We start from the raw sequence: 23,380 nt of genomic DNA, 5'->3' as shown, positions 1-23,380 counted from the left end.
ATAGTTCTAAGCATTATCAATGAAAAAAAAAGATCAAGAGCCTGTCTGAAAAAGGGAGGCAGGGGTGGTGGTGGTGGGGTGGCGGATAGAGACAGAAAAAAACAATGTATGTCATGAATAAGGAAATTATTAGAAGGTGATAAGTGCAATGGAAACAAGAAAAAGTAGGGCAGAGTAAGGAGCATGGGAAAGACTTCCGTGTACGTTTGAGGGGCTGTATATATTTTTTGGGGGGAGACTGCATCATTGAGGAAGTAACATTTGAGCAAAGAGACGAGGAGTTATCCAAGGAACTATCTGGAGAAGAGGACAGAGCTAGGAGGAAGGCCACGGAGTGGAAGTGTGCCTGGAGCGTGTAAGGTGCCGGGGAGAGGAGAGGAGTAGGAAGGGCCATGTCAAATGGGGCTGTGGATGCTTTGTACTCCTTCACTTTACCCGGGGGTCCAGGTGGGTGGAAAATTGCATGGCTTTGGGTGGAGGGATGCTCTTAATCTACCTTTTATGCTGGTTTCCAGTGTGACGCGGATTTGCAAAACAGAGGGTTGTAAGTAAGGACAGCCTTTGGGATAGAGAATAGAATCAAGCTAACTGTCGCTCAAAGAAATAAATTATGATGGACGCAGGTTCATTCCAACATTTAAGGCAAGATAGCAGGCATTTATCACTTCCTGATTTTTCCCCAGCTTAAGTTGCCTATATCTTGTCTTTTACTCCTGTGCACACCTGAAAGTGCAATTGTCTAGAAGACAGAGGGCGCATTCAGTAATTTAAAGGCATTTGTGCACTGCCTAATTCTCCTACTGTTACAACTGCCTATATCTTTTCTTATTGGCCCAATGCACATCTGAACAGAATTTCTTGAGGGTGTAACTGTCTAAAAGGAAGATCTTTTTCAAAGCTAACTTTTATAAACCGAAAATGTGAGTTCTAAGCACATGGAACAAAAACACTCTGAGAAAGTAAAATGCTGTCTTCTCTGTAACTGAGCCCTTTCCTTTTCTCTACCCCCTTGAGGCCAGAGGACAGCAGTGAGATATTTGGGGCCAGGGTGCTTGGACAAATTTGTGTTCAAATCCCATCATAAAACTGGAAGGTAGCAAGGCATCTGAGATCAGCAGATCTAGGTTCACTTAAACGATCTGATCTTTCTAAGTCAGTTTCCTTCTCTGTAAAAGAGAAGCAATAACACAGTGCCCAGTGTGAAAGTTATTATGCCAACTCTAAAGCACCAAAGAAGCACGAGATGTAGTAGTTGTTTTTACTGTTGCTTTATTGACAAAAACAACAGATGCCACATGATCCACTTTCTTGACGGCAGATTTCCTCCTATATCAATGTGGCTTTCCTTCTCTTACCCACTCTCCGGTTTGCTGCCACTTTCTTCAACGGTCTCATTTTTAGTTCGAGCTCTCTTTCAGCCTGAAAGTTACACTGCATTCTATAAGTTCATGGAGAAAATAGAGTACAGTGTGGAAGCACCAGGGGTCGGCAGGGTAAAGACCTGCTTTTGGAACTTAGCTCTACCACCTGTTAGCTGTGTAACTTGGCTTCACACCCTGGGGCCTCAGTTTTCATATGTAAGATGCAGATAAATATAGACTAGATGGTTCTGAGGATTAAGTGAGAAAGACATTTGTAAAGCATCTTGCCCAGTGTCTAGCCCATGCTGTGAGCCTAGTAAAGATTAGATCCCATTTTTCTCCTTTTTAATTAGGTACAGAATTCCAAAGAGACTAGACAAGATGTGGAAAACACTGAGGCAAATTAGAAGTAATGAGGAGACAGTGAATTCACTGCAGGGAAAAGATGAAAAGAGAGGACATAGGGAGCTGGTTAGAAGGAAACTAAGGGGGAGGACAAAGTGGGTAGATGATGAGGGAAGGGAAGCATGACCTCTATGAGATGAAGGCTGGCTCTTCCTCCGTAGATCATGAGTCCATGGAATTCTACCTGAGTATGGCATGCCAGTCTAGCCCTTCTAAAAATAACCTCTTTTTTTATCAAAAAGAATATTCATATCTTTCTCTTGGAAAACAATTTTTACAGACTCACACCATTAGAACACTGATTTGCCTTTGCATACAGTCAGTTTTTATTTATCCTCATATCTTAAAATACTTCCCCCAAATCTTATCTGACAAAGAGATTCACAGTTCTTTAGCCGAGTTTCAAGACTCTGTTATAATTAGCAGAGTTGATCTGGAACGTGAAACTCTTGAACAGGGATTCCTAGGCTTTCTCTTCTTGGAGAAATGGAGGTTTTCCTTTCCTCTTTTCGAAGTCACTATATTGTCATTTTTTAAAAAGGAGTTTTTCTCCCTCTGTGAAATCCGGGTTAACTCTGGCTTACTTTTTTCCCCCATGGTGTAGGCAACCTTCTCAAATCTTAACTTTTTTTTTCGAAGGGCTGCATTAGCTAACATTTGATTTCTTAGTTCACAACAGTCAAGGGACTTTGGAGCATTTTGAGCTCAACTTGTGCACTTAATTAGTTGGCTGGGAGTAAAAATTTCCTTTGAAATTTTTGAATTTCAAAGGAAATTTGAAATCACCAAAGATCTTGGTGATCTTTGAATCACCGTTAGATCTTGATTTTCACTTTTATTACATTCATTTCTTTTAGGTTGCAGATTTATTTCCTTAGTCACAAAAGTTATTTATTATTGAGAGTCTGAGAAATAATAGACATTGTTCATGTGGCAATCAGAGAGCAATGCTAAGAAGGTAGTTATTTAAGTGGGTGGATCCAAATAAGTTTTCTGAGTTAAAGAAAATTTCACCACTATTTATTCTCCTGTATGAGAAAAAAAAAAGTCATCACATTTCTCTTTCCACTTTCCCATTGATCTTTAAACTTTACCTTTGTAGAAATGGCCTTCATCACATACCCCATGCCCAATGACTTTTGTTCTTTGAAAATTTAACGTTTGCCAGGTTAAATATTAAACAACAAATGAAATGGAAAGGGCATATTTATATTGCCCTCAAATCCCCCTGTGATTCATTCCCAGTCTGATAGAAAAGAGATTCTTTTGGTGGAATGACTCCCTGGGTAGGGAAAGACATGGGCAAGTTTCACAGCTGTTCATTCTCCAAAGCCATTTTCAAGCAAAAACTAGTTCATGGGTGAACAACATAAGATTCTCAGCACATAACTCTACTCACCTAGATCGGGCTGTATGCCTTACTGGGGGAGGCGGATAAATCTAGAGAGCCACAGTAACAGTGTGTGCCCCTCAGCATGGGGAGATAGGATGCAGGGAGAAGCAGTTTACCTAGTAGGGTCACGATGCACAGCAGGATGGCAACCAAAGCCCCCGTGCTCAGCCCCGTGGGGTGGACGAGGGCCTCCGCGTGGCAGGACTGCATGTTCCCTTGGTGGTCACACGCACAGACCCGGACAGTCACTGTCCCAGTGCTGCTTTGGACTGGGTAGTCATTGTCTGATATGACCACAGGCAGGAGATAGGTGCTCATCTCGTGTCTATTATAGCCATTTTTCCGAGTTAAGATTCCCGCTGTGTTGTCTGGAACCGGAAAGCAAAGTGGTGAATGGAAGTGGAAACCACGTTATATATTGGATCCATTGTGATGGGAGTAGACAGATAATAGATGCAGATATAGATATATAGACAGACAAGGCAACTTGGGCTCATTTACCTTTGTTGTCTTGAATGGTAAAGTTTGAGCCACTGGCTGCTTCTGGGGCCAAAGAGAACGAGAATTGGTGCCCGCTGTAAGGGTCATCCTTGTCAACGGCTCGTATGGTCTGAATCAACTAAAATTAAAACCATAAAGCTTCCATCAAGTTTTGCTAACTCAAAAGTGTTTCTTACAGTTTTGCAGTAAATGGCTTGATCAAATGACTTCTAATTTTACTTTTAAAATGATAGCCTCTAGAAAATTTACAATGAATCCACTGTATGCAAAGAACTAATAGGCTGGAAATAGAGCCAGGGACAATACTTTCTTGTGGAGCTGTCCTGTGCACTGTAGCATTTTTAGCAGCAAGCCTGGTCTCCTCCCTTCAAACCAGCAGTACCCTCTTTCTTGTGACAATCAGAAATGTCCCCCAGACATTGCCAAATGTCCCCTGGGGGGCAATATCACCTGGGTTGAGAAACATGGCCCTAGAGCGATACCAAGCTATAAAATATCACAATGACCTATGACAATATTGCAACTTAAGTAAATGGAGGCACTCTTTGGACAGCCTGCTTAGAAATGCAATCTTGGCATATACATAAGCCATCAACCTGCAAAAAAAGCTAGTTTGAATATAAAACACACAACTTCAGCTTCCCATTTTAACATGCATTTTAACAGTGCACTTCTATTTTGACAAACTGTAACATAGTTTTTATATCACTGGCAGAAAAGACCGATTTCAGGTGGGGACAAATGTGTAAAACAGTAAAACATTCATGAATTTGTACTACTTGTACAGATGGGCAATGTAAGTAAGTGAAACTATGAATTATAGGCAATTGTAAAATATGTTCTAGCTTTTACTTTCCAGTATATATGGCAATTAAAAGTATCTGCTCACCAATAAAGATTTTTCCAATAAAGCTGTGACTAATCTATTTTATATCAAAACTTAAGACTGATTTGGGATCAGCATCAGTCTTTGAGACTGATGAACTTCCCGTTCTTAAAAACTATTTGTCCTCTTATGCAAGTTAAACATTCATCCTGGTTCTTATTTATAGTAATAATTTTGTTGGCATTTATTTCATAGATAATTCAAAACTTGCCCTCAGCTCTGTGTATCATCTGAATTATTAGAACATCTAAATTAATCTGAGTTAATTAATTTACTTTCTTATGAAACTCACCTGATCTGCTTTTGCTTTTTCACAGACAAACGTTTCATAGAATTCAGCAAATTCTGGAGGGTTGTCATTGACATCTAGAACTTTAATATACAGTGGTACTCGGCTGCTTTGCTTTGGATTATCTGCAAAATGCCAAAAAGAAAGGAATAGGCATTTATATGTTGATGGCCAGTCCCCTTTAGATGATGGTTACTCACTCCTTTCTCATTCATACATAGATTCCCCAAGGCTCCTGTGAGTACCACAGTGCATTATGTATCATCATAGTCACAAAAAAGGAGAATTAGATTGTTTGGTACTTCTGGAGTTGGATACACCTGATGGAAATATCTAGGAGACAAAGCTACTTCTATTGGTACACTGCAACTGTTATAACAAACCCCAGAGTAACACAAAATAAAGAAAAGCTCTCCAGAAAAGGAATTTTAGAAGCATATTTTAAACGAAGCCAAGGAAGTAGGCAGATGGGAAAAATGTGGGCAGAAGGAAAAAGGATGGGACAATAATGATTGTTAATGGTCTTAGTTTTTTAGTTTGAGAGCTGGACATTGTGCTGAGCACTTTGTTATATTTTATTTAATCCTTATAAACTTCTGAGATAAATATAATTATTGCCCCCATATTATAGATGAGGAAACACATCATATTATAGATGAGACACAGAGAAGTTAGGTAACTTGTCCATATTCACAGAGATAGTAAGGACTGGAGCCTAGACTCAAACTTGGGTCTGTCTGACTCCAAAGCCTAGGCTGTTCATCTAGGATAATGATAGAGCAGAATCAGTGTTTGAAGACCTGAGATAAATGAAGTATTTCGGCTGTCATCTCTGATAATCTCCTGAGTAGTATGGAAGGCAGATTCCTGTTCTAAGAATCAGGAGCTGGAGTCTCTTACCTCAGGTTTCTTCACCCACTTCACTCATGTCTATTTGTTTGTTCACTTCATAAATATTTAATGAGCAACTAATATCTAACTTGTGCCAGCCACTATTCAGGGTGCTGGGACACATGGGGAACATAACAAAGATCCTGCTTCCTGGAGCATTGTTTTTATGGGGGTAGGCAAACTGTAAACACATAAATATACAATGTGCCAGATGGCAAATGCTATGGAGAAATTAAACAGGTAAAAGGGACTGGAGAGAGATGGAGGTGCTGCTTTGTATGGGATGACCAGGGTTGGCTTCTCTGATGAGATGCCATTTGCATAGAGATATGAATGAAGAGAAGGATTAAGCCATGTGAATATTTCCGGCTCTCGAGGTAGAGGAAATGGCAAGTGCAATGGCCCTGGAGTGAGAGAGAGTTGGTTTAATACAAGCTCTTGGCTCTTGGCATCAAAGGTAGTTAAGAAGTTTGGACAATAAGATTCTTAGGCTCCTTTGCATCTAAAATTTTGCTCACATTATTCTTCCCAAGTTAGAGCTGCAGAAGATGAAGTTTTTTTTTTTTTTTTTTTTAAAGATTTTAACATTGTTCTCCACAGTTTTTTGTCACTGCTCCATTTCTTACACCTGATTAATTCAGTGATACCCTGCTGGCTTTTTAAATTTTATTTATTTATTTTTGGCTGTGTTGGGTCTTCGTTTCTGTGCGAGGGCTTTCTCTAGTTGCGGCAAGCAGGGGCCACTCTTCATCGCGGTGCGGTGCGCGGGCCTCTCATTATCGCGGCCTCTCTTGTTGCGGAGCACAGGCTCCAGACGCACAGGCTCAGTAGTTGTGGCTCACGGGCCCAGTTGCTCCGTGGCATGTGAGATCCTCCCAGACCAGGGCTCGAACCCGTGTCCCCTGCATTGGCAGGCAGACTCTCAACCACTGCGCCCCCAGGGAAGCTCGAAGACGAAGTTTTAAAAGATCTTTATCACTAGTACTTTCAAAGATATCCTAGAAACATTAAATCTTAAAAACAGAAATTTTTAGGTACAAAGTTTAAAATACACATGAGATGACTACAGTAAAAAATAAAATTTCATGATGTTATAAAAAATGATCTTTTCAGGGGCTTCCCTGGTGGCGCAGTGGTTGAGAATCTGCCTGCCAATGCAGGGGACACGGGTTCGAGCCCTGGTCTGGCAAGATCCCACATGCCGCGGAGCAACTAGGCCCGTGAGCCACAATTACTGAGCCTGCGCGTCTGGAGCCCGTGCTCCGCAACAAGAGCGGCCACGACAGTGAAAAGCCTGCGCACCGCGATGAAGAGTGGCCCCCTCTCGCCGCAACTAGAGAAAGCCCTCGCACAGAAACGAAGACCCAACACGGCCAAAAATAAATAAATAAATTAAAAAAAAAAATGATCTTTTCAGTGGGAAATAATTTTGTAATTTTAAAGCTTTAAGTATTCTCTGTCATTGGTATCCACATTAGTCCACATAAATTCTGAAAATCAAATTCCTACCTAACAAATTTATAATAAGGAGTTCTTATCACTATCAGAAAGCAATGCTTCATTTTGTCCACGTTGGTTATTTGTTATTCTATTCAATATCTTTCAGTCACTTCAAATCTCATGAGTTATGTTGACAAAGAATATTACTGTATTATACCATTTGATATGGAGTATTTCACACTAGATACCCCACTGAGCTAAAAATGTTTGAACTTTTAAAATCAAAAACAAAAACTAAAAAATGAGCTATAATTTAGAAGCCTATTTTCAAACATTTAAATGCTATTTTAAAGGTCCTTTTTCTTTCATCTACTTAGGTCTATACATTGTGTTTACATTACACAGTTTTCACTGTATATAACCATTTTATTTTAAGTATTCCTTTGGCCCTATTTTTCTCTGCCTTAAATTTCATGGGGACTGCCATAAAATTCTTTCTAAACATTGTGTTGATTAGTATTGATGATTAGTATTAGTCACTTTGGTGTACCATGAAAAAGTTACAATTTATATCTCTTAATTCTGTAACAATTTTGAAACAGACATTCTACAGAAAGCTAAAGGATGACTATCCAAAAGATTTCTAAACAATGCCTACATTTTAGAATATACTTGATCCCAACCCCTCCTCCCGGCTACACACACACAACGTCTGTGAGCCTACTTCTTTTAGCTGCTTCTGTAATGTTCTGATTTATAAGCTTTTTGGAATCAAATCCAACATGTACCAATTCAACCTAGGTTGAGAGATGCATTCCTGTTTTATTGTTCCCAAACTGCAGAACTTCCACAGTTGCTTCTGCATTTAGGAACGAACCAACACGTGTCTATAAGAAACATTAGTGCAAATCATTACAGAGCTCTTTCCCTCAGTAAGTATCGAGTGGGATCATCAATACACGGTGACGAGTTTCAGCCGCATTTCACTAGCCCTTGTGGAGATGCTCTCTCTGTCAATCAGGGACAGCAGTGGTAAAAGGGTGGACTTACTGATCTCTGTTGCTATCACTGTAATGTTGTGCCACAGCAATGTTTCTCGGTCAAGAAGTTTCGATGTAAAAATTGAACCATTTCCAGAATCGATGTTGAATATTCTGTCCATATCTGTGTGTCGATCAACAGAATACCTGATAATGCAGAGCAGAATTTAGAACGGTTTTCTTTGATTTGCTATTCTCACATCCTAAAACTATTCCCAGAAAATGTTACATGAATTTTTTTCTACCTGTAGCATGTATTTGAATATCGGTAACTTAATATTAAGCAAAATATTCTGATAAATTATTTCTTTACAATTGAGGTCTTAATAGTATACCCACTAGACAAGTTGTATGATTTTGAGTATCATTACTAAAGTTTCATTTTTAAAAAATGTAATTTAGATCAAGTTTATATAGTAATTGTTACATTTTAACTTAAGTTTTTAGACATTTGGTTAGGACTTTAATGTGTGTGTGTGTGCATAAGTAGGGTTATTGGCTATTTTTCTATTATCCATTTTATTTAAAAAATCGTTATGTTGAAAAAGCAAAAGATGGTTAATGTGGCTGAGGTTAGCGAATCTGGAGAGGGAAATAGCAGATGAGCTTGCGGAGAGATCCACAGTCGGGATTGTAGAAGGATGGGCTGTCTGTGAGGAGGAGTTGGAGTTTATTTGAACTTGATGTGGATCTGCCAATGGATTTTAAGCAGAGGAGTGTCACCATCTAACTCATGCTTAACAAAGGTCACTGGCTGAATTGCGGAGAATGGTTGGACGGTGCTGTCACAAATGATAGGAGTGAAGAACAGGATTTGGGGAAGATCATAAGTTCCAGTTTTGATACGCTGAGGCTGAGGTGCCTGAGGAAAGTTCAGGAAGCTCAAGATAAACATCTGGACTGACAATCTAGATTTCCTATTCAACTCTCTAGGAAGAGAACGGGGAAAAATGCAAAGAATGGAGTTGCTTAAAGGATGAACGGGAGAATGGAGACCCACAGGGACTAGAACAGTGCCCAGAGTAGAGTAGGAATTTGATAAAACTTTATAAAGGAGAATTTGGAGAATTCAAAGAAAACCAAGAGGTGCTTTAGAAACCAAAACAGGACAAAGTCTTCAACGCTGAAATTGATGAAAGACTAGTAGACTTTGAGAAATGTTACCTTCTTTATAAATTTATTACTAGTGTCTGGAATAGTCATATGTAAGGGGAAAATATGTATACACCCTATTTTATGGGGGGAGCATTAAAGAGAAAACTCAGAAGAAAGTTGATATGCGAAGGCCATTATGAACAAAAAATTGCCTATTTCAGCTGGATTCTCAAAATGTACATCATGATAGGAGATTTTAAAATGTCAACTCAGTAGAAATATATTTTAAGTAAATGTCCTACCTAGTCATACACTTTTATGTAAAAGTCATAATGCTTTTAATACATAAAAGCATTATGAATGCTTTTAATAAAAACTCTTGTTACTAACTTGCAAATAGTGTACCATGTTCCAAGATTCTATTTCAATTAATTATTTTGTTTTAAAGTACTACTAGTGAATTATAATAAACAATGTTATCTTAATAAAATCTATTTTTGTCATCTAGCAGGTGTCTAAAAAATATATATTCCATTATTGTAGGCTATTTAAACTTGATTTTACATAGAATTAATGAAGTTCACAATGGATACATATATGTCAAGCTGGAATTTTAGTTTCAGTTTACATAAATCTAGTGTTTATTATCAAAAGGGTTGAAACAGATGAAATAGCTACTGTTTTGCCATTTATGTCATGAATCAACATTTATTAAGAATTTAGCCAATTGCATTGAACTTGCTGGATACCTTTCTTCATTTTTAATTTGAGAATGATAAATATTTATAGGACATAATTACCAAAAAGGAAATCTCAGTATTCATAGCCTTTGTAAGGAATTTAATAATTTTCTACAAATACATTTTTTTCTTTCATGAAAAATGTCAAGTTTAAGACATGATGCTTATTGCCTTTATAAGCTGTTAACAATTATACACAGCAGTAATCTTTTCTTGCTCTTTGCCTCTTTTCTTCCTGCTATAGTTTTAAGTTTTACAAGTAATCATATTTTCCAATTAAGTCTTGAAATAAAGGGTAAGGGGTGAGGAATTTTTACTTGAAGGCGGCTTTTGATTTTAAAGAGAGAGGACTACTTAGGAAATACCATAATTGTGTATTATTTTCTTTCCTTAATTGGGGATTTAAAAATTAATAGAAAACCTAAAATGTCTATATTGTTTAGGAAAGATATCTCATTTGAGGCACACAAGGCCTCATTTGTTTGTTGTTTTTCTTTCCAAAGTAATTTCTATTTATATCCAGAAATTTACTGTCCAGTCGCATTAATTGTAATAATAACTGATAAGGAAAAAGGTAACCAATCTCATCATGATTATAGCAGATCATTCTGCTAGGTACCTCGTTTTTTTCCGTAGAACTTTATTATATTCTGTGATTCAATAATTTGTCTTCTCTTGTATCCTGAAGGGAGATTTGTGGGTCAGGAAAAGAAAATGTGTTTGCATGTAAATTTTTCTTAATAAGTGTTCAGAGTGACATTTTATAAGACTTCCATGGAAATCAAAGGACACTTGTGATATGAAGTTGTTGGAAGAAAATTATTTTATGTGATTAAAGAATTAAAGATTTGTGCTTACATAATGATAAATCATTGTTTGGGGGAAGAATTCTCTTGTATTAATGGTGCACCTAACATTGTGTCTAGCACTTACTTGTGCAATATTTATGTCTTGAATAACCAAAAACTATGTGTGGTTGTAATTTCTGAATATAAGAATCGGTTTATCCTATAAAAAAACCCACTGGAATATGCATCTATATACCAATATATCTACGTGTATTTTTATCCTTAAAGCTATATCTATATATGAAATCCATATGTACCAAGGGAAGGCTGGCTGAAAAAACTTTAAAATTAGCTGACAGCCAACCTAATCTGACAAGCTAACTACTTCCTGTAATAAAACATAAAATAAATGCAATGGGTAAAAGTGCTATTTCGTATAAAAAGTAAAACAGACATAAAAATGAAGCCTACATTCCCAGAAGACATTATCTCTTTCAATTAAAAGCATGTTGACTGATCAAAGAGGTAACCGAAGCTCATATTTATAAACTTCCAGCATTAGCACTTTTAAATTGGTCTTGATGTTGACTTGCTAAGATTTTTGTCTTATGCAGTAGAACAAACTCTGCACGTTGGGAAAGTACTTAAGATTATTTGTGTTGTACGAGCAGAGGCCGTCATTCATTTTCCTTATTAATAATGTTAAATGTATACAGAGGAACACTTGACCCATGGGGCTCTCATGTGGCTGCTTTGGGTTGCCCATCATCCAATTTAAGGAGTCTACAGGTATTCCAGTAGAATGATAAGACAACAGAGTCTGTTTTCCCAAAGATTTAAAATTATTCCCTGAAAATAAGCCAGGCATTTTTGAGTTTTAGATGTGGGACTGGCCATGAGGTTTCATTTGAACTCAATGGCTAAAAAGTTGAACTCAAGGGATCAATGGCTAAAAAGTTGGAAAATGACTGCCTTAGAGCCTCAAACTCTTTCATCTGCAATAATATTCTTCATGCAGCAGCCAACGTGATCCTCTTAGAGAGTAGTTTTGGATTAGTTAACTTTTCTACCCAAAGCTCTCCAGCGGCTTCTTACCTCAATCAGAATAAAATCCAGTGGTTACCAGCGCCTACAAACCCCAGTAGGCCCTGCTTCACTCACCACCTACCAAACCTCCCTGTCGCCTCATACCGTGCCACTCCCCGCCTGCGCCCCTCTCTCGGCTTCAGAGGCCTCTACTCCTACCTGCCAAGCCAGCTCTGATATCAGACCTTACCCTTGCTTTCCCCTCTTGTTGGCATGTTCCTCCCCCAGATAGCAGTGTGGTTCATCCCTTCATTTCATTCAAATCTTTACTCAGATGATTTCCAACAAGGCCAAGCCTGACCACACTATCTAAAATAGTACCCCAGATACCCTTTGTTTTCTATACTCTGTCTTATTTTACTGCTTACACTTTAGTTTCACCTGACATAGCATATATTTATCATTTGCTTATTTCTGTCTTCCCCAATTAGAATGTAAGCTCCATGAGATCAGGACTTGGTACTGTTCTCTGTCATATCTCTAGTGCCTAGAACATGCCTGGCACACGGCAAGTGCCCTGATCAGAATAGATCTGTAGACTCACTGGTACAGCTTCTCAGTCTGCTTACTTTCTTTATGAGGAATAATTTACACAATAATATTCTGGTTTAGCACTTTTCTCATCTAGTCAACTAAGCTACTGGTAAAGGCTCAAAGTTGTTGACTCCAGTGCTTTCATGATAAGATTCTAGAATACTTAAGCAGCGGTGGTCTCAAAGGGCAATGAGGCTTTCTTACAACATGATTTACAACGAAGGTGTAAGGAAAGTACAGGGAAAATAGAGCTTGCTTACATAGTATATATTTGGATTCAGTTCTACTAATTTAATTTCCCCAGGATTTCACAGACGTATATCATGAAACAGTGCTTGTTTTTATCCATGTCTGCAACAGAAAAAAATTATGCATCCAAATGGAGCATAATTCTGCCTGTAAGTGTTACATGGTGGGTTCTTCCACACTTGAAAAACTGACTTTCAAGCACAGCCCCTTGTTTGTTAAAAATGTTTTCTCCGTTCCACACAAATCTCTGACAAATCTAAGACATAAAAAAAAAAAAAAAAAAAACCCAGACCATTCAGCTGCATTACCTTGTACCACTTCCATGTAAGCAGTAACCTCCTTATAGCTCATTTTATGTTTTTTCACCCCAGATTTTGAGTTTTTTAGGTTTACATCGTTGCTAAAATAATATTTTATGTTGAGCAAGGAGAGTAGAGTTAGTAAAGGTACTTTAAAGTAGTTTTTCAGGAAGACAAAACTAATTGGAAAAACGGGATTCCTCTTTTCCAACTTACAAGTGAATATTTGAATATAAATCAACAAACTTATGGAAGAGACATGTCACAGAAGTGTACTTACTTGACAGGATTCCGGGCAGCATCTGGATCTTGGGCTGTGACTGAGCCTATTGTCGTATTTATCTGAGCATCTTCTCTTATTTGTAGGATGTAGGCCAGTTTGCTGAAGACAGGGGGCTCGTCTACATCTTCCACCATAATTTTAACTGTGGCTGAATCTTTGAATGGACCCAGGTAGAGAAAGCGGGGTTCAATGTGAGGGTTGGAGGCTTCCACTTTGAGGGTGTACACTTTCTTCTTTTCAAAGTCCAAGAGCTTGCGGGGGGTGTGGGGAGGAAGAAGTGACATATTTAAAGCAGCCAAGACACAGAAAGCCAAAAGGCATGAGCCATTTTTAGTGCAAATCACTGATAAATGAAAGTGATCATATTGCTTTGAGACATCACTACACAGCGTGATATTGGGTAAAGACATTGGAGTTCAGATACCACACAATCCTGATGGAAGTGTGGGCTGAAATCACGCACCAGGGGTGCAAGTTATGATGGGCAGGAGAGGGAACCTAGAAGCAGGAGGGAACCTAGAACAGGCCCCCTTTAAAAAAAATCCTTATATTTGACTACAGGGAGCCTCACCAGGGGCAGGTTGGCAAATATGTAGTAGATCCTTCTGTGTCAGATGTTGTCACATTTGGCTTTAATTGAACAGCTAATGAGTGCTTAAAATTTGCCAAGGGACTTCCCTGGCAGTCCAGTGGTTAAGACTGCACTTCCACTGCAGGGGGTGTGGGTTCGATCCCTGGTCGGGGAACTAAGATCCCACATGCTGCGTGGTACGGCCCCACATGCTGCGTGGTATGGCCCAACATTTTTTTTTTAATTTAAAAAAATTGCCAATATCTGAGCCCCACCCTGGACCACTAAACCAAAATATATGGGGTGGGGATGGCAATCTATACTTTTAAACACCTCCCCTAGTGATTCTACTGTGCAGCCAGGATGGAGAACCACTGGTTTGCAGCATGATTCCCTGTTCTTCATTCAGATAAAATAGATTAAAAATGGGTTTTTTTTGGCATGAGTTGATAAAATAGTCCAAGTGATATCCTGATAAGGGCATCCGGCTAATTACTTGCCAAAGAAAGTAATGATCATTGTTGTCAGAGGTCTTTAGGAGAAGTATCTCTGCTTCTGGAGACATAGTGAACCCAAATGCTTGTTGTTGACTTTTAGTTTTAGATGATAATATGACAAGGCTCACGAGAAACACAATTAATCAAGACGTTAGTGAATGTGATTTAGTCGGCTAGGCAAAATTTCAGTTTGAATCTGATAAGGCACCAAGAAAATTAAAAAGGTTAATGCACACTAATGGGCTTCCTAATTATATTATAGTATAAAACATTGATCTGAATGTCACTTAAACATGTTTTACTGTGTTTCCAGATACTAAGACATGTAATCCAAAGCTTAAGAGGAAAATTTTTCTTCTTATTTACATCTACTTACGCTTATATTTACCAGCAAATACAACAATATGCGACAGGAGAGAGAAAATATTACACCATACATGATAAAAGTGAAATCTTTAAAAAAAGTAACCAAAACTAATATTATTTTTAGCTTTGAAGCACACAGTTTATTGGTTTTTAATTTTTGCTATATTTTAGTATACTGCTCCGTGGTACCAAACAATTCTGGGGGTTAAATAGTGAATAAGTACATAGGGGAAAATAGGAATTTAGAAAATAAAAACTTTATTATTGTGTTCCAAAAAGTAGCTAAAGAACTTGCAGGAAATTTTTTTACTTTATTTTTGTGGTCTTTATATATCCTCTGTAATTCAAACCATCTTTATCACTGCTTGTATTATTCTCTTCCTTCAAAGCATGTAACGGAGTTTGTAGTTATACATGTTTATTTGCTTTCTTGTCCATGAGAGCAGTTCCCTGAGAGGAGAGACCATCCTGTTGAATGTACTATTGCACCTCCAGCATCTAGAACAGTGTCTGGAACTGTTTTTAAATTTATTCTTCACTTACATTATTTATTTCATGTATTTTTTGTATATCATTTGTTTATATTGTTTATTTACTTAGGAAGTTTTTAATAAAAATTTACTGAAAGTATGGAATTAATGAATGTATAAGATTATTGAGGACCCCTGAAAGCCAACCAAAGAACTCTCAATGTAATTAGACTAGGTCTTAAAAAGAAAATTAACAAAACAAGACTTGAGAGGAACGTTCATGTGAGATGTAATTGCCCCCAGTTACTTGGGGATCAGAGAAAAGTAAATGCCTTCATTTGTGTGGTATTTTAAAAAATGCATTACCTTTTTGACAGTTATAATCCCTTCCTGGGTTTCCTGATCGGTGATGACATCAAACATGTCCAGCCCCTCTCCCTCTGTAATGCTGTACTCAATGTCAGCATTTTCTCCCAGGTCGGCATCGCTGGCTTTGATCCTGCCAATTGGTGTACCCGGCGGAGATGATTCAGGGGTTTTAAATTGGTATGTACCTATTAATCACCAGACAGAAATAAGTCAAACACAGACTAATTACATTCCATCATACTAAAAACAAAACCCATTTTCTAGCAGTTCGTTCAGACATTACCATGGATGCAGGCAGATTTGTGCTTTCCTTAAAATAATTAATGGTGCCCTAGGCTCCTTAATGTTTTTATTTTCATGATTGTTAAGAATATTTCTTCTATTTCATGACCTGTCTCGTGGCAAAGGGAAAACACTTTTCTTGTCCTGTAAGTAGGCTTCCAAGTTTATGGTGTGATTGTGAGAAAGTCTGAACTGTGAAAGGAGGGCGCAGAAGGTTGCAAAGACCCCTGTTAATGTAATCTAGCAGAAAGAATAAAAAAGAATTTAACCTGAACTGTGACTTTAAGCCAATTACTAGGTGTTCTTTAAAAGAGCTCTTTTTGTCATTGCTAATAATAACTGAAGGTGAAAACAAATTACAGCACTTCGAGAATGTATCCAAGTAGAGATTCCTTCACTCCTACATGAAGCTGGTCTAGCTGCAGTTAGGGATATAGATAAATACATTGAGAAAAAAGCTCTTAATTTTTTCTAATTTTGACTAATTTCTTCCTTTAAATGTTACTAGTGTTTTTTCTATGCATAGATTTCTCCCATTCTTGTATTTATATTACTAATTAAAAAACTAGACATACACTTTTCTCATGTTGGAAAATTCCTTGAAGGAGAGTACATGTAAGTTTCAATTAGATCTGTCAGGCCAGCATGTGCTTAGGAACAGACAAATAGTAAAAACAAAACTTATTCTATTCTCACCCATTACATTTTGCCAACTATTTACACAAATTGCTTTGGAAAAAAAATTTAGACTATGACACTACTAAAATATAGTCCTTCAACAATATTTAATCCACTAAGTATTGAGCTCATCCTTGGTAAAATGATAAAACATGCCAAGTTTTTTCTCTAGCGTATTCCACTTCCCTTTTGGGTGCCTCCAGCCCCTTTCTATATTCTCCCGTCCCTTGCCTCGGGACATTACGCAGTAATGATCACAGTCTATTTATTCAAGGAGAGAGCACAGAGGGGGAAGGTCCCGTGGTATGGGTAATCCTTCTGCTATCCTCCCTCAAGACATCCCCATATGGAAAAGGAGGTTTCTGGGAAAAGTGCTGGTGATCCTGATATTTTCATTTCAGGCCTCTGTGGGGGATGTTTTAGGGTTCACAAAACCTTTCTTCTCCCCGTTAAATCAGAAATTAGTTAGCTATTCTGTTTTTGCATTTAACTAACTGTGGTTAAAATACTTGAAAAAAGTAAACAAGATAAAACTATTTCCTTTTGATCTGTGTGTATCTCCATTATAAAAGAAGCCCTTTGATGATGGCCATTCTGACCGGTGTGAGATGATATCTCATTGTAGTTTTGATTTGCATTTCTCTAATGATTAATGATGTTGAGCATTCTTTCATGTGCCTGTTGGCAATCTGTATATCTTCTTTGGAGAAATGTCTATTTAGGTCTTCTGCCCATTTTTGGATTGGGTTGTTTGTTTTTTTGTTATTGAGCTGCATGAGCTGCTTGTAAATCTTGGAGATTAATCCTTTGTCAGTTGCCTCATTTGCAAATATTTTCTCCCATTCTGAGGGTTGTCTTTTCGTCTTGTTTATGGTTTCCTTTGCTGTGCAAAAGCTTTTAAGTTTCATTAGGTCCCATTTGTTTATTTTTGTTTTTATTTCCATTTCTCTAGGAGCTGGGTCAGAAAGGATCTTGCTGGGATTTATGTCATAGAGTGTTTTGCCTATGTTTGGAGAGGGTGTGGAGAAAAGGGAACACTCTTGCACTGTTGGTGGGAATGTAAATTGATACAGCCACTATGGAGAACAGTATGGAGGTTCCTTAAAAAACTAAAAATAGAACTACCATACGACCCAGCAATCCCACTACTGGGCATATACCCTGAGAAAACCATAATTCAAAAAGAGTCATGTACCAAAATGTTCATTGCAGCTCTATTTACAATAACCAGGACATGGAAGCAACCTAAGTGTCCATCATCGGATGAATGGATAAAGAAGATGTGGCACATAGATACAATGGAATATTAGCCAAAAAAAGAAACGAAATGGAGTTATTTGTAGTGAGGTGGATGTAGTTAGAGTCTGTCATACAGAGTGAAGTAAGTCAGAAAGAGAAAAACAAATACAGTATGCTAACACATATATATGGAATCTAAGGAAAAAAAAAAAAGGTCATGAAGAACCTAGTGGCAAGACGGGAATAAAGACACAGACCTACTAGAGAATGGACTTGAGGATATGGGGAGGGGGAAGGGTAAGATGTGACAAAGAGAGAGAGTGGCATGGACATATATACACTACCAAACGTAAAATAGATAGCTAGTGGGAAGCAACCGCATAGCACAGGGAGATCAGCTCTGTGCTTTGTGACCACCTAGAGGTGTGGGATAGGGAGGGCGGGAGGGAGGGAGATGCAAGAGGGAAGAGATATGGGAACATATGTATATGTATAACTGATTCACTTTGTTATAAAGCAGAAACTAACACACCATTGTAAAGCAATTATACTCCAATAAAGATGTTAAAAAAAAAAGAAAAAAAAAAGAAGCCCTTATTAGCTGACCAGCTTTACAAAAGGGCCACGCTTGAGTAAGTGGGTTTTCTACTTAATGATGGCAGCTATTTTCTCCTGGAAGACAGGATTCAGGTAGTTTTCTTAGGAAATCATAGTCATAAAGGAATTTTGATCCTGGAAGAAAAATGACATTAAAACCAGTACCTACTTGAGGTCTCTAAGTGAAAGGGTCAAGTGTACTGCTTGAGACAGAGTGGGCATTTATGAATGTTGGTTTCTCCTTTATCTTCCTTCTTACCTAATCATGAGCATTAAAGATTTTAGAGATGACTTTTGGTATCTCAATTAACCATAATGTAGAAAACTATTTATGATTACAAATGGATTAAGTACATAGTTATTTCCACAGTTGTATTTTTAGAAACAGTAAAATGATAAATCCTCCCCTTGCAAAGCCTCGTGAGGACTTAAGGGAGATTACATGCCTGATTAAATTCACAAAATATAAAGTCAAATTTTTCCTAACAAATAGCAGCATGCTTGTATACATATGTTCTGCACAAGCATATTTATGCCTGTGGTAGTCTTATTAATAAGGAAAAATAAAATAATGATGTTGCTTTTATAATAACAGCCATATCAGACTATCGCTCAGCTAATTACCAAAAAATGTTCACATCTACTGAGCATCAGTGTTGTCAACTCATTTTAATAAATGTGCCAGTTCTTACTAAGTTCACTAACTTTGGCAATGAATAATAATAACGGGAAATAAATATCATTCTTAAAGTTACAGTTTTACAAAAGTGCACTGAAGACACTCATTCAATCAAATGTTCCTACTCTGGGGAAACCGGGGAGGGTTGTCATTGACATCCGTCAGCGTGATGTTCACTGTGGTGGTCCCAGACAATCCCCCCATCTGGCCACCCATATCCTTGGCTTGAATCACCACTTGGTACTGCTCCCTGTTTTCACGATCCATGTTGAGCAAGGCTGTCTTGATGATACCTACGGACATGAAGTTCAGAAATGGAAAGGGATATATTAAAAATACTTTACAAAATCATTTATTTATGCAAACAAACATAGATTGTCACCCAAAATATGCATAACACTATGCAGATGTCATGGGTGACCATAAAGATGATTGATTATAGGTAGCCTTTGTACTGAAGGAAATTAAACCCACATAGGGGAGGTAGATACATAGATACATTAAAAAAAACATACACTTATAATGCAAGGAGAATGAAAACAAGTACAAGTCACATCCTGCAATAGTGCAGACTGTAAGTGGTATAAATATTAAGTGTTACAAGATGACACAGCAAAATATAACTTGGCGTGTGGCACAGTGCTATACTACTGTAGCTGCTTGATAAAGGACACTAGGTGTATTATGAGGAAATTAATAAAAAGTCATATATACTTGAACTGACTCCTGAGTGTCACATTACCGAATTAACTAATTCCTCATCAAATATACCCACCATAATGAATGTTCTCAGGATCTTCTAAACCATAAAACTGTGGTCTTTTATAAAAACACAGCATCAGTTCTCTCATAATGATCATCTTGTATGATCCTAGAGAATTTTTTCCCTAAAGCTGACGTGAACTTTAGTTCAACAGGTCCCAGCAGTGACCAACATTCTTCAGTTAGGTAAAATTTATCTCTATTGTTAGGTAGTTATAAAATAATTAGTTTAAAGAACTTCTAAAAGTTTGTCTAATTTCTATGTAAGGCTTATGCTTAAATTATCAGCATTCTTTCAAAAATCACTGGAGAAGCCTTTATAACCTTCTCAGGTGGCACATCCCAGTGCTTAATGACTAGTGAAGCTGAAAATATCTTTTCTTATTTTTAATAAGAATACCTCAGACAACAGGTAGGAATGAATACCTCAATTTCATTCCTGCAGTGCTGGCTTCAGTGAAAGTGAAGCTGCTTTCTGTTCTCCAAATAATAGTACTTCTCTATTTAAACACAGGAGGTCACCTTAGCCTTTTGTCCTTTAAGTTGAATAATTCTAATTTTTCATCCTCATTGTTTTTAAACTCAACATTTTCTTTTTCCTTGGGATTCTTTCTAAGTTCATTGCACCTCTTACATCGATTTCCAACTGGATGTAGTAACCTAGAAAGGTTTTGACTTCTACTAACAATAATGGATGCTTAAAAATCGTATAAAAGGAACTCTACTCCTATTATGATAGCAAAAATATGTGTAGAATTTACTATACAATACAAGTGATATTTATTAAAAAACAGTTCATCATAAGATAGTATGCTACTTTGTGGAGATAGTGCAGAAAAATGAGATGTTGAAAAAGGATTCCATTAAGGCAATCCATTTTGTTTTTTAGGGCAGTATCAGTTAGGATAAGCTAGACAATGTGACAACAAAAGTAAAATTTCAGTGGTTTAACAGAACTGAAGTGCTCTGTGCAGGCCAGTAAGAAGCTCTGCTCATGAAAACCCTTAGACATTCAGGGTGGAGACCCACTAGATACTGGTTTCCATCCATGATCACTATGGCCAGAGGAAGGGAACATGCTGGATTGTGCACCAGGTCTAAAACTTTTGCTTGGAAATGACTCGTATCACTGCCACATTTTATTGGCCCAAATAAATCACATGGCTACATCTAGCTTCCCAGCAGGGTAGAGAGATGCAATCCTACTAAATAACTAGAAAAAGAAGAATCAGAATATGTGTAAACAGCCCTACTGGCTCTCAGAAGGGGTTGGCCTTTTAGCTTCATCTCAATCTGGAAAAGAGAATAAAACAATGTGTAATTTTTCTGAATCTCCTCTGAATAAACATGGTGGATGAAAGATCCATTGTCAGATTTCTTGATTAAAATGATCTGGATGTCATATTTACAGGTGTATCACTGGTGTTTGGGAGATGAATCTAAGAAAATTCAATCACACTGATTGTTTTTATTAAAAAATATGCTAGCTCAGTTGAGCATGTCAATTAAAATTACAGATTGTAAAAAGAAGATCCAAAAGGAATTCTAACCTGTTTCTGATTCAACTGAAAAATAGGGCTGCCCCTGTAGGATGCTATAGACAATTTTGGCACTGTTTCCGTACGTTGGATCATCAGCATCAGTTGCACTGACTTGGGCAACAAATGTGCCTGTAATGACAGAAACATGGATTGAAAATAAATTAAGGGTTAATGACGGATCCTTGATACCCACACATAAGGAAAAAGCACAATCTTACTTCTATACAAAACCGTCATGGCAAGGGAGTGAAGAACTACAGTGGGATGCTAGGCTAAAAAGCCTTGGATTCCTCACTCTGAAGAAATGTGATCAACATTAATAAATATTGTAAGGATTATATTAAAGGGAAGCACGGGAATGATCATGACTTTGGGTGTAACTGATTCCAACCCATCTCCAAGGGTGAGATTTTGCTACAGCAATTCTTTCAAGTTATCTAGGCCTAAATCTATTAGCATCTTGCACTATTTTTTTACAAGGATTAGTGTAGGTATTGTTTAATCAGGGGGCCATTCGTGATTTTGCTGGAAATTTGCTGTGTCATAGGTGCTTTTACTCCTGGACTATAATGTGCTGATGTGGAGCCTGCAAATGCAGTCGCTATTTTGTGATCTTAGCAATGCCAGCCTGAGGACAAAGCTGAATAGGACAGAAAATTACAGAGAAATATCTAGAGCTCAAATCAAACTATGTTCAAAGTCCACTTTACTTCTGGACTTAAGTAATGTGACCAATAAATACTTCCATTGTTTAAAGTAATTTGAATTGTATTTTCTGTTACTTACAAATAAAAGCATCCTAAGTGATAAATCTATCTGATAATTCTAAGAGGTTGAAAGACCTTGAACCTTATGAGAAGTAGTTTTGGATTAAATAAAGAATTACTTGGAATAGCAGAGGATACACATCCAGAATTTATAATCCCAAAAGATGATTAAAATTAAATGTACAAAGAAGGCTATGTTGTTATAGATTGGCATTCTTATTTTAGAGACCACAGTTAATAATAACTTTCAAAGTATCCCTAACCCCCAAGAAATTCCATGCAAATTTTTATGTGTATGCCTACATGTATATTACAATGAGGAGAAGTTCCATGGACTTTATCTGATTCTCAAAGGAGTCTGTGACTTCCAAAAAGGGTAAGACCCTCTGATTAAGATCATTTTATGGCTGACTTTTGGTATTCATATTAGACAAAGAGTAAGCATACTGCTAGAATTCTCCTCTCCATGAACAGGGCAGGGAAGTCACATTTAGGGAATATTAGAATTTTTACATTGCTTTTGTAATATCTAACCAGTTCCATTTATTGAACAAATATACTGTACTGTGTTAGGGTTGGATGCTCTGGATGTATCATGTTGATGCATGAGATAGAGCACCTGTCCTTGTAATTTGACAAGGTATGTAGGGAAAATGAGAGCATATGATTTTAAAGCGAGGAGTAGTAGAAGTCAACAAACACCTATGTTCTTATTTGACATCAATACAAAATTTGATTGCTTTTAGAATATGGTTATCTGGATATTTTGAGTGCCTATTAGTTGCCAGATGTGGTGCTGGGGGCTCTGCACTTGTTTTCTCCTTTCATTCTTATGATAAGGATTGAGAGTTGATGTTTATTATTTCTTTTTTATAGATATGGAACTGGAGGATCAGAGACATCAAGTCATTTATTTACTTAAGGCCACACTGCTGCTTATTAGTAGGGATAGTTTCAAACTTAGGTCTGTTTGACACTAAAGTCCATTTTTACTACCTTGTTATTGTCCCACTACCTTTATGTAATTCCTTTGGGATGTCTTTACTATCACAATAATGACATGTTAATTTATGATAATGATGAATGTCAACATAACTGTGCCTATGTGCAGATTGGAAAAAGCCTTCTCTTCCCTAAGACGTGTTACTGTCAGCTACCCTCAAATATTTATAAAACATACTTAATTCTATAATGGCTTCAAGAGTATGCTGCCCCTTATATTGTGCAGTTACACTTTGCACATCTGGTTAGAGTTGCCCTGCGTGGTGCTGATGACCAGGCT

General features: G+C 37.5%; 1 protein-coding gene across 2 annotated transcripts in view; it reads right to left on the bottom strand.

The window, feature by feature from the left end:
• The window catches only part of CDH6 (cadherin 6), a 126,959-nt gene that overhangs the window by 2,714 nt on the left and 100,865 nt on the right, over positions 1-23,380 (bottom strand). For both annotated transcript variants that reach the window (XM_061187683.1, XM_061187684.1), the window contains exons 4-11: positions 21,341-21,460; positions 19,154-19,321; positions 15,551-15,738; positions 13,278-13,531; positions 8,217-8,353; positions 4,839-4,960; positions 3,661-3,778; positions 3,276-3,527 (exon numbers count right to left, since the gene is read on the bottom strand). In XM_061187683.1, coding sequence (XP_061043666.1) covers positions 3,276-3,527; positions 3,661-3,778; positions 4,839-4,960; positions 8,217-8,353; positions 13,278-13,531; positions 15,551-15,738; positions 19,154-19,321; positions 21,341-21,460 — 1,359 coding nt within the window. The remainder of the gene's footprint in view (positions 1-3,275; positions 3,528-3,660; positions 3,779-4,838; positions 4,961-8,216; positions 8,354-13,277; positions 13,532-15,550; positions 15,739-19,153; positions 19,322-21,340; positions 21,461-23,380) is intronic.

This window comes from Eubalaena glacialis, chromosome 4, assembly GCF_028564815.1.
Source record: "Eubalaena glacialis isolate mEubGla1 chromosome 4, mEubGla1.1.hap2.+ XY, whole genome shotgun sequence".
Taxonomy (NCBI): domain Eukaryota; kingdom Metazoa; phylum Chordata; class Mammalia; order Artiodactyla; family Balaenidae; genus Eubalaena; species Eubalaena glacialis.
Note: the sequence above shows the minus strand (reverse complement) of the source record. Positions and strands in the feature narration are given on the sequence as shown.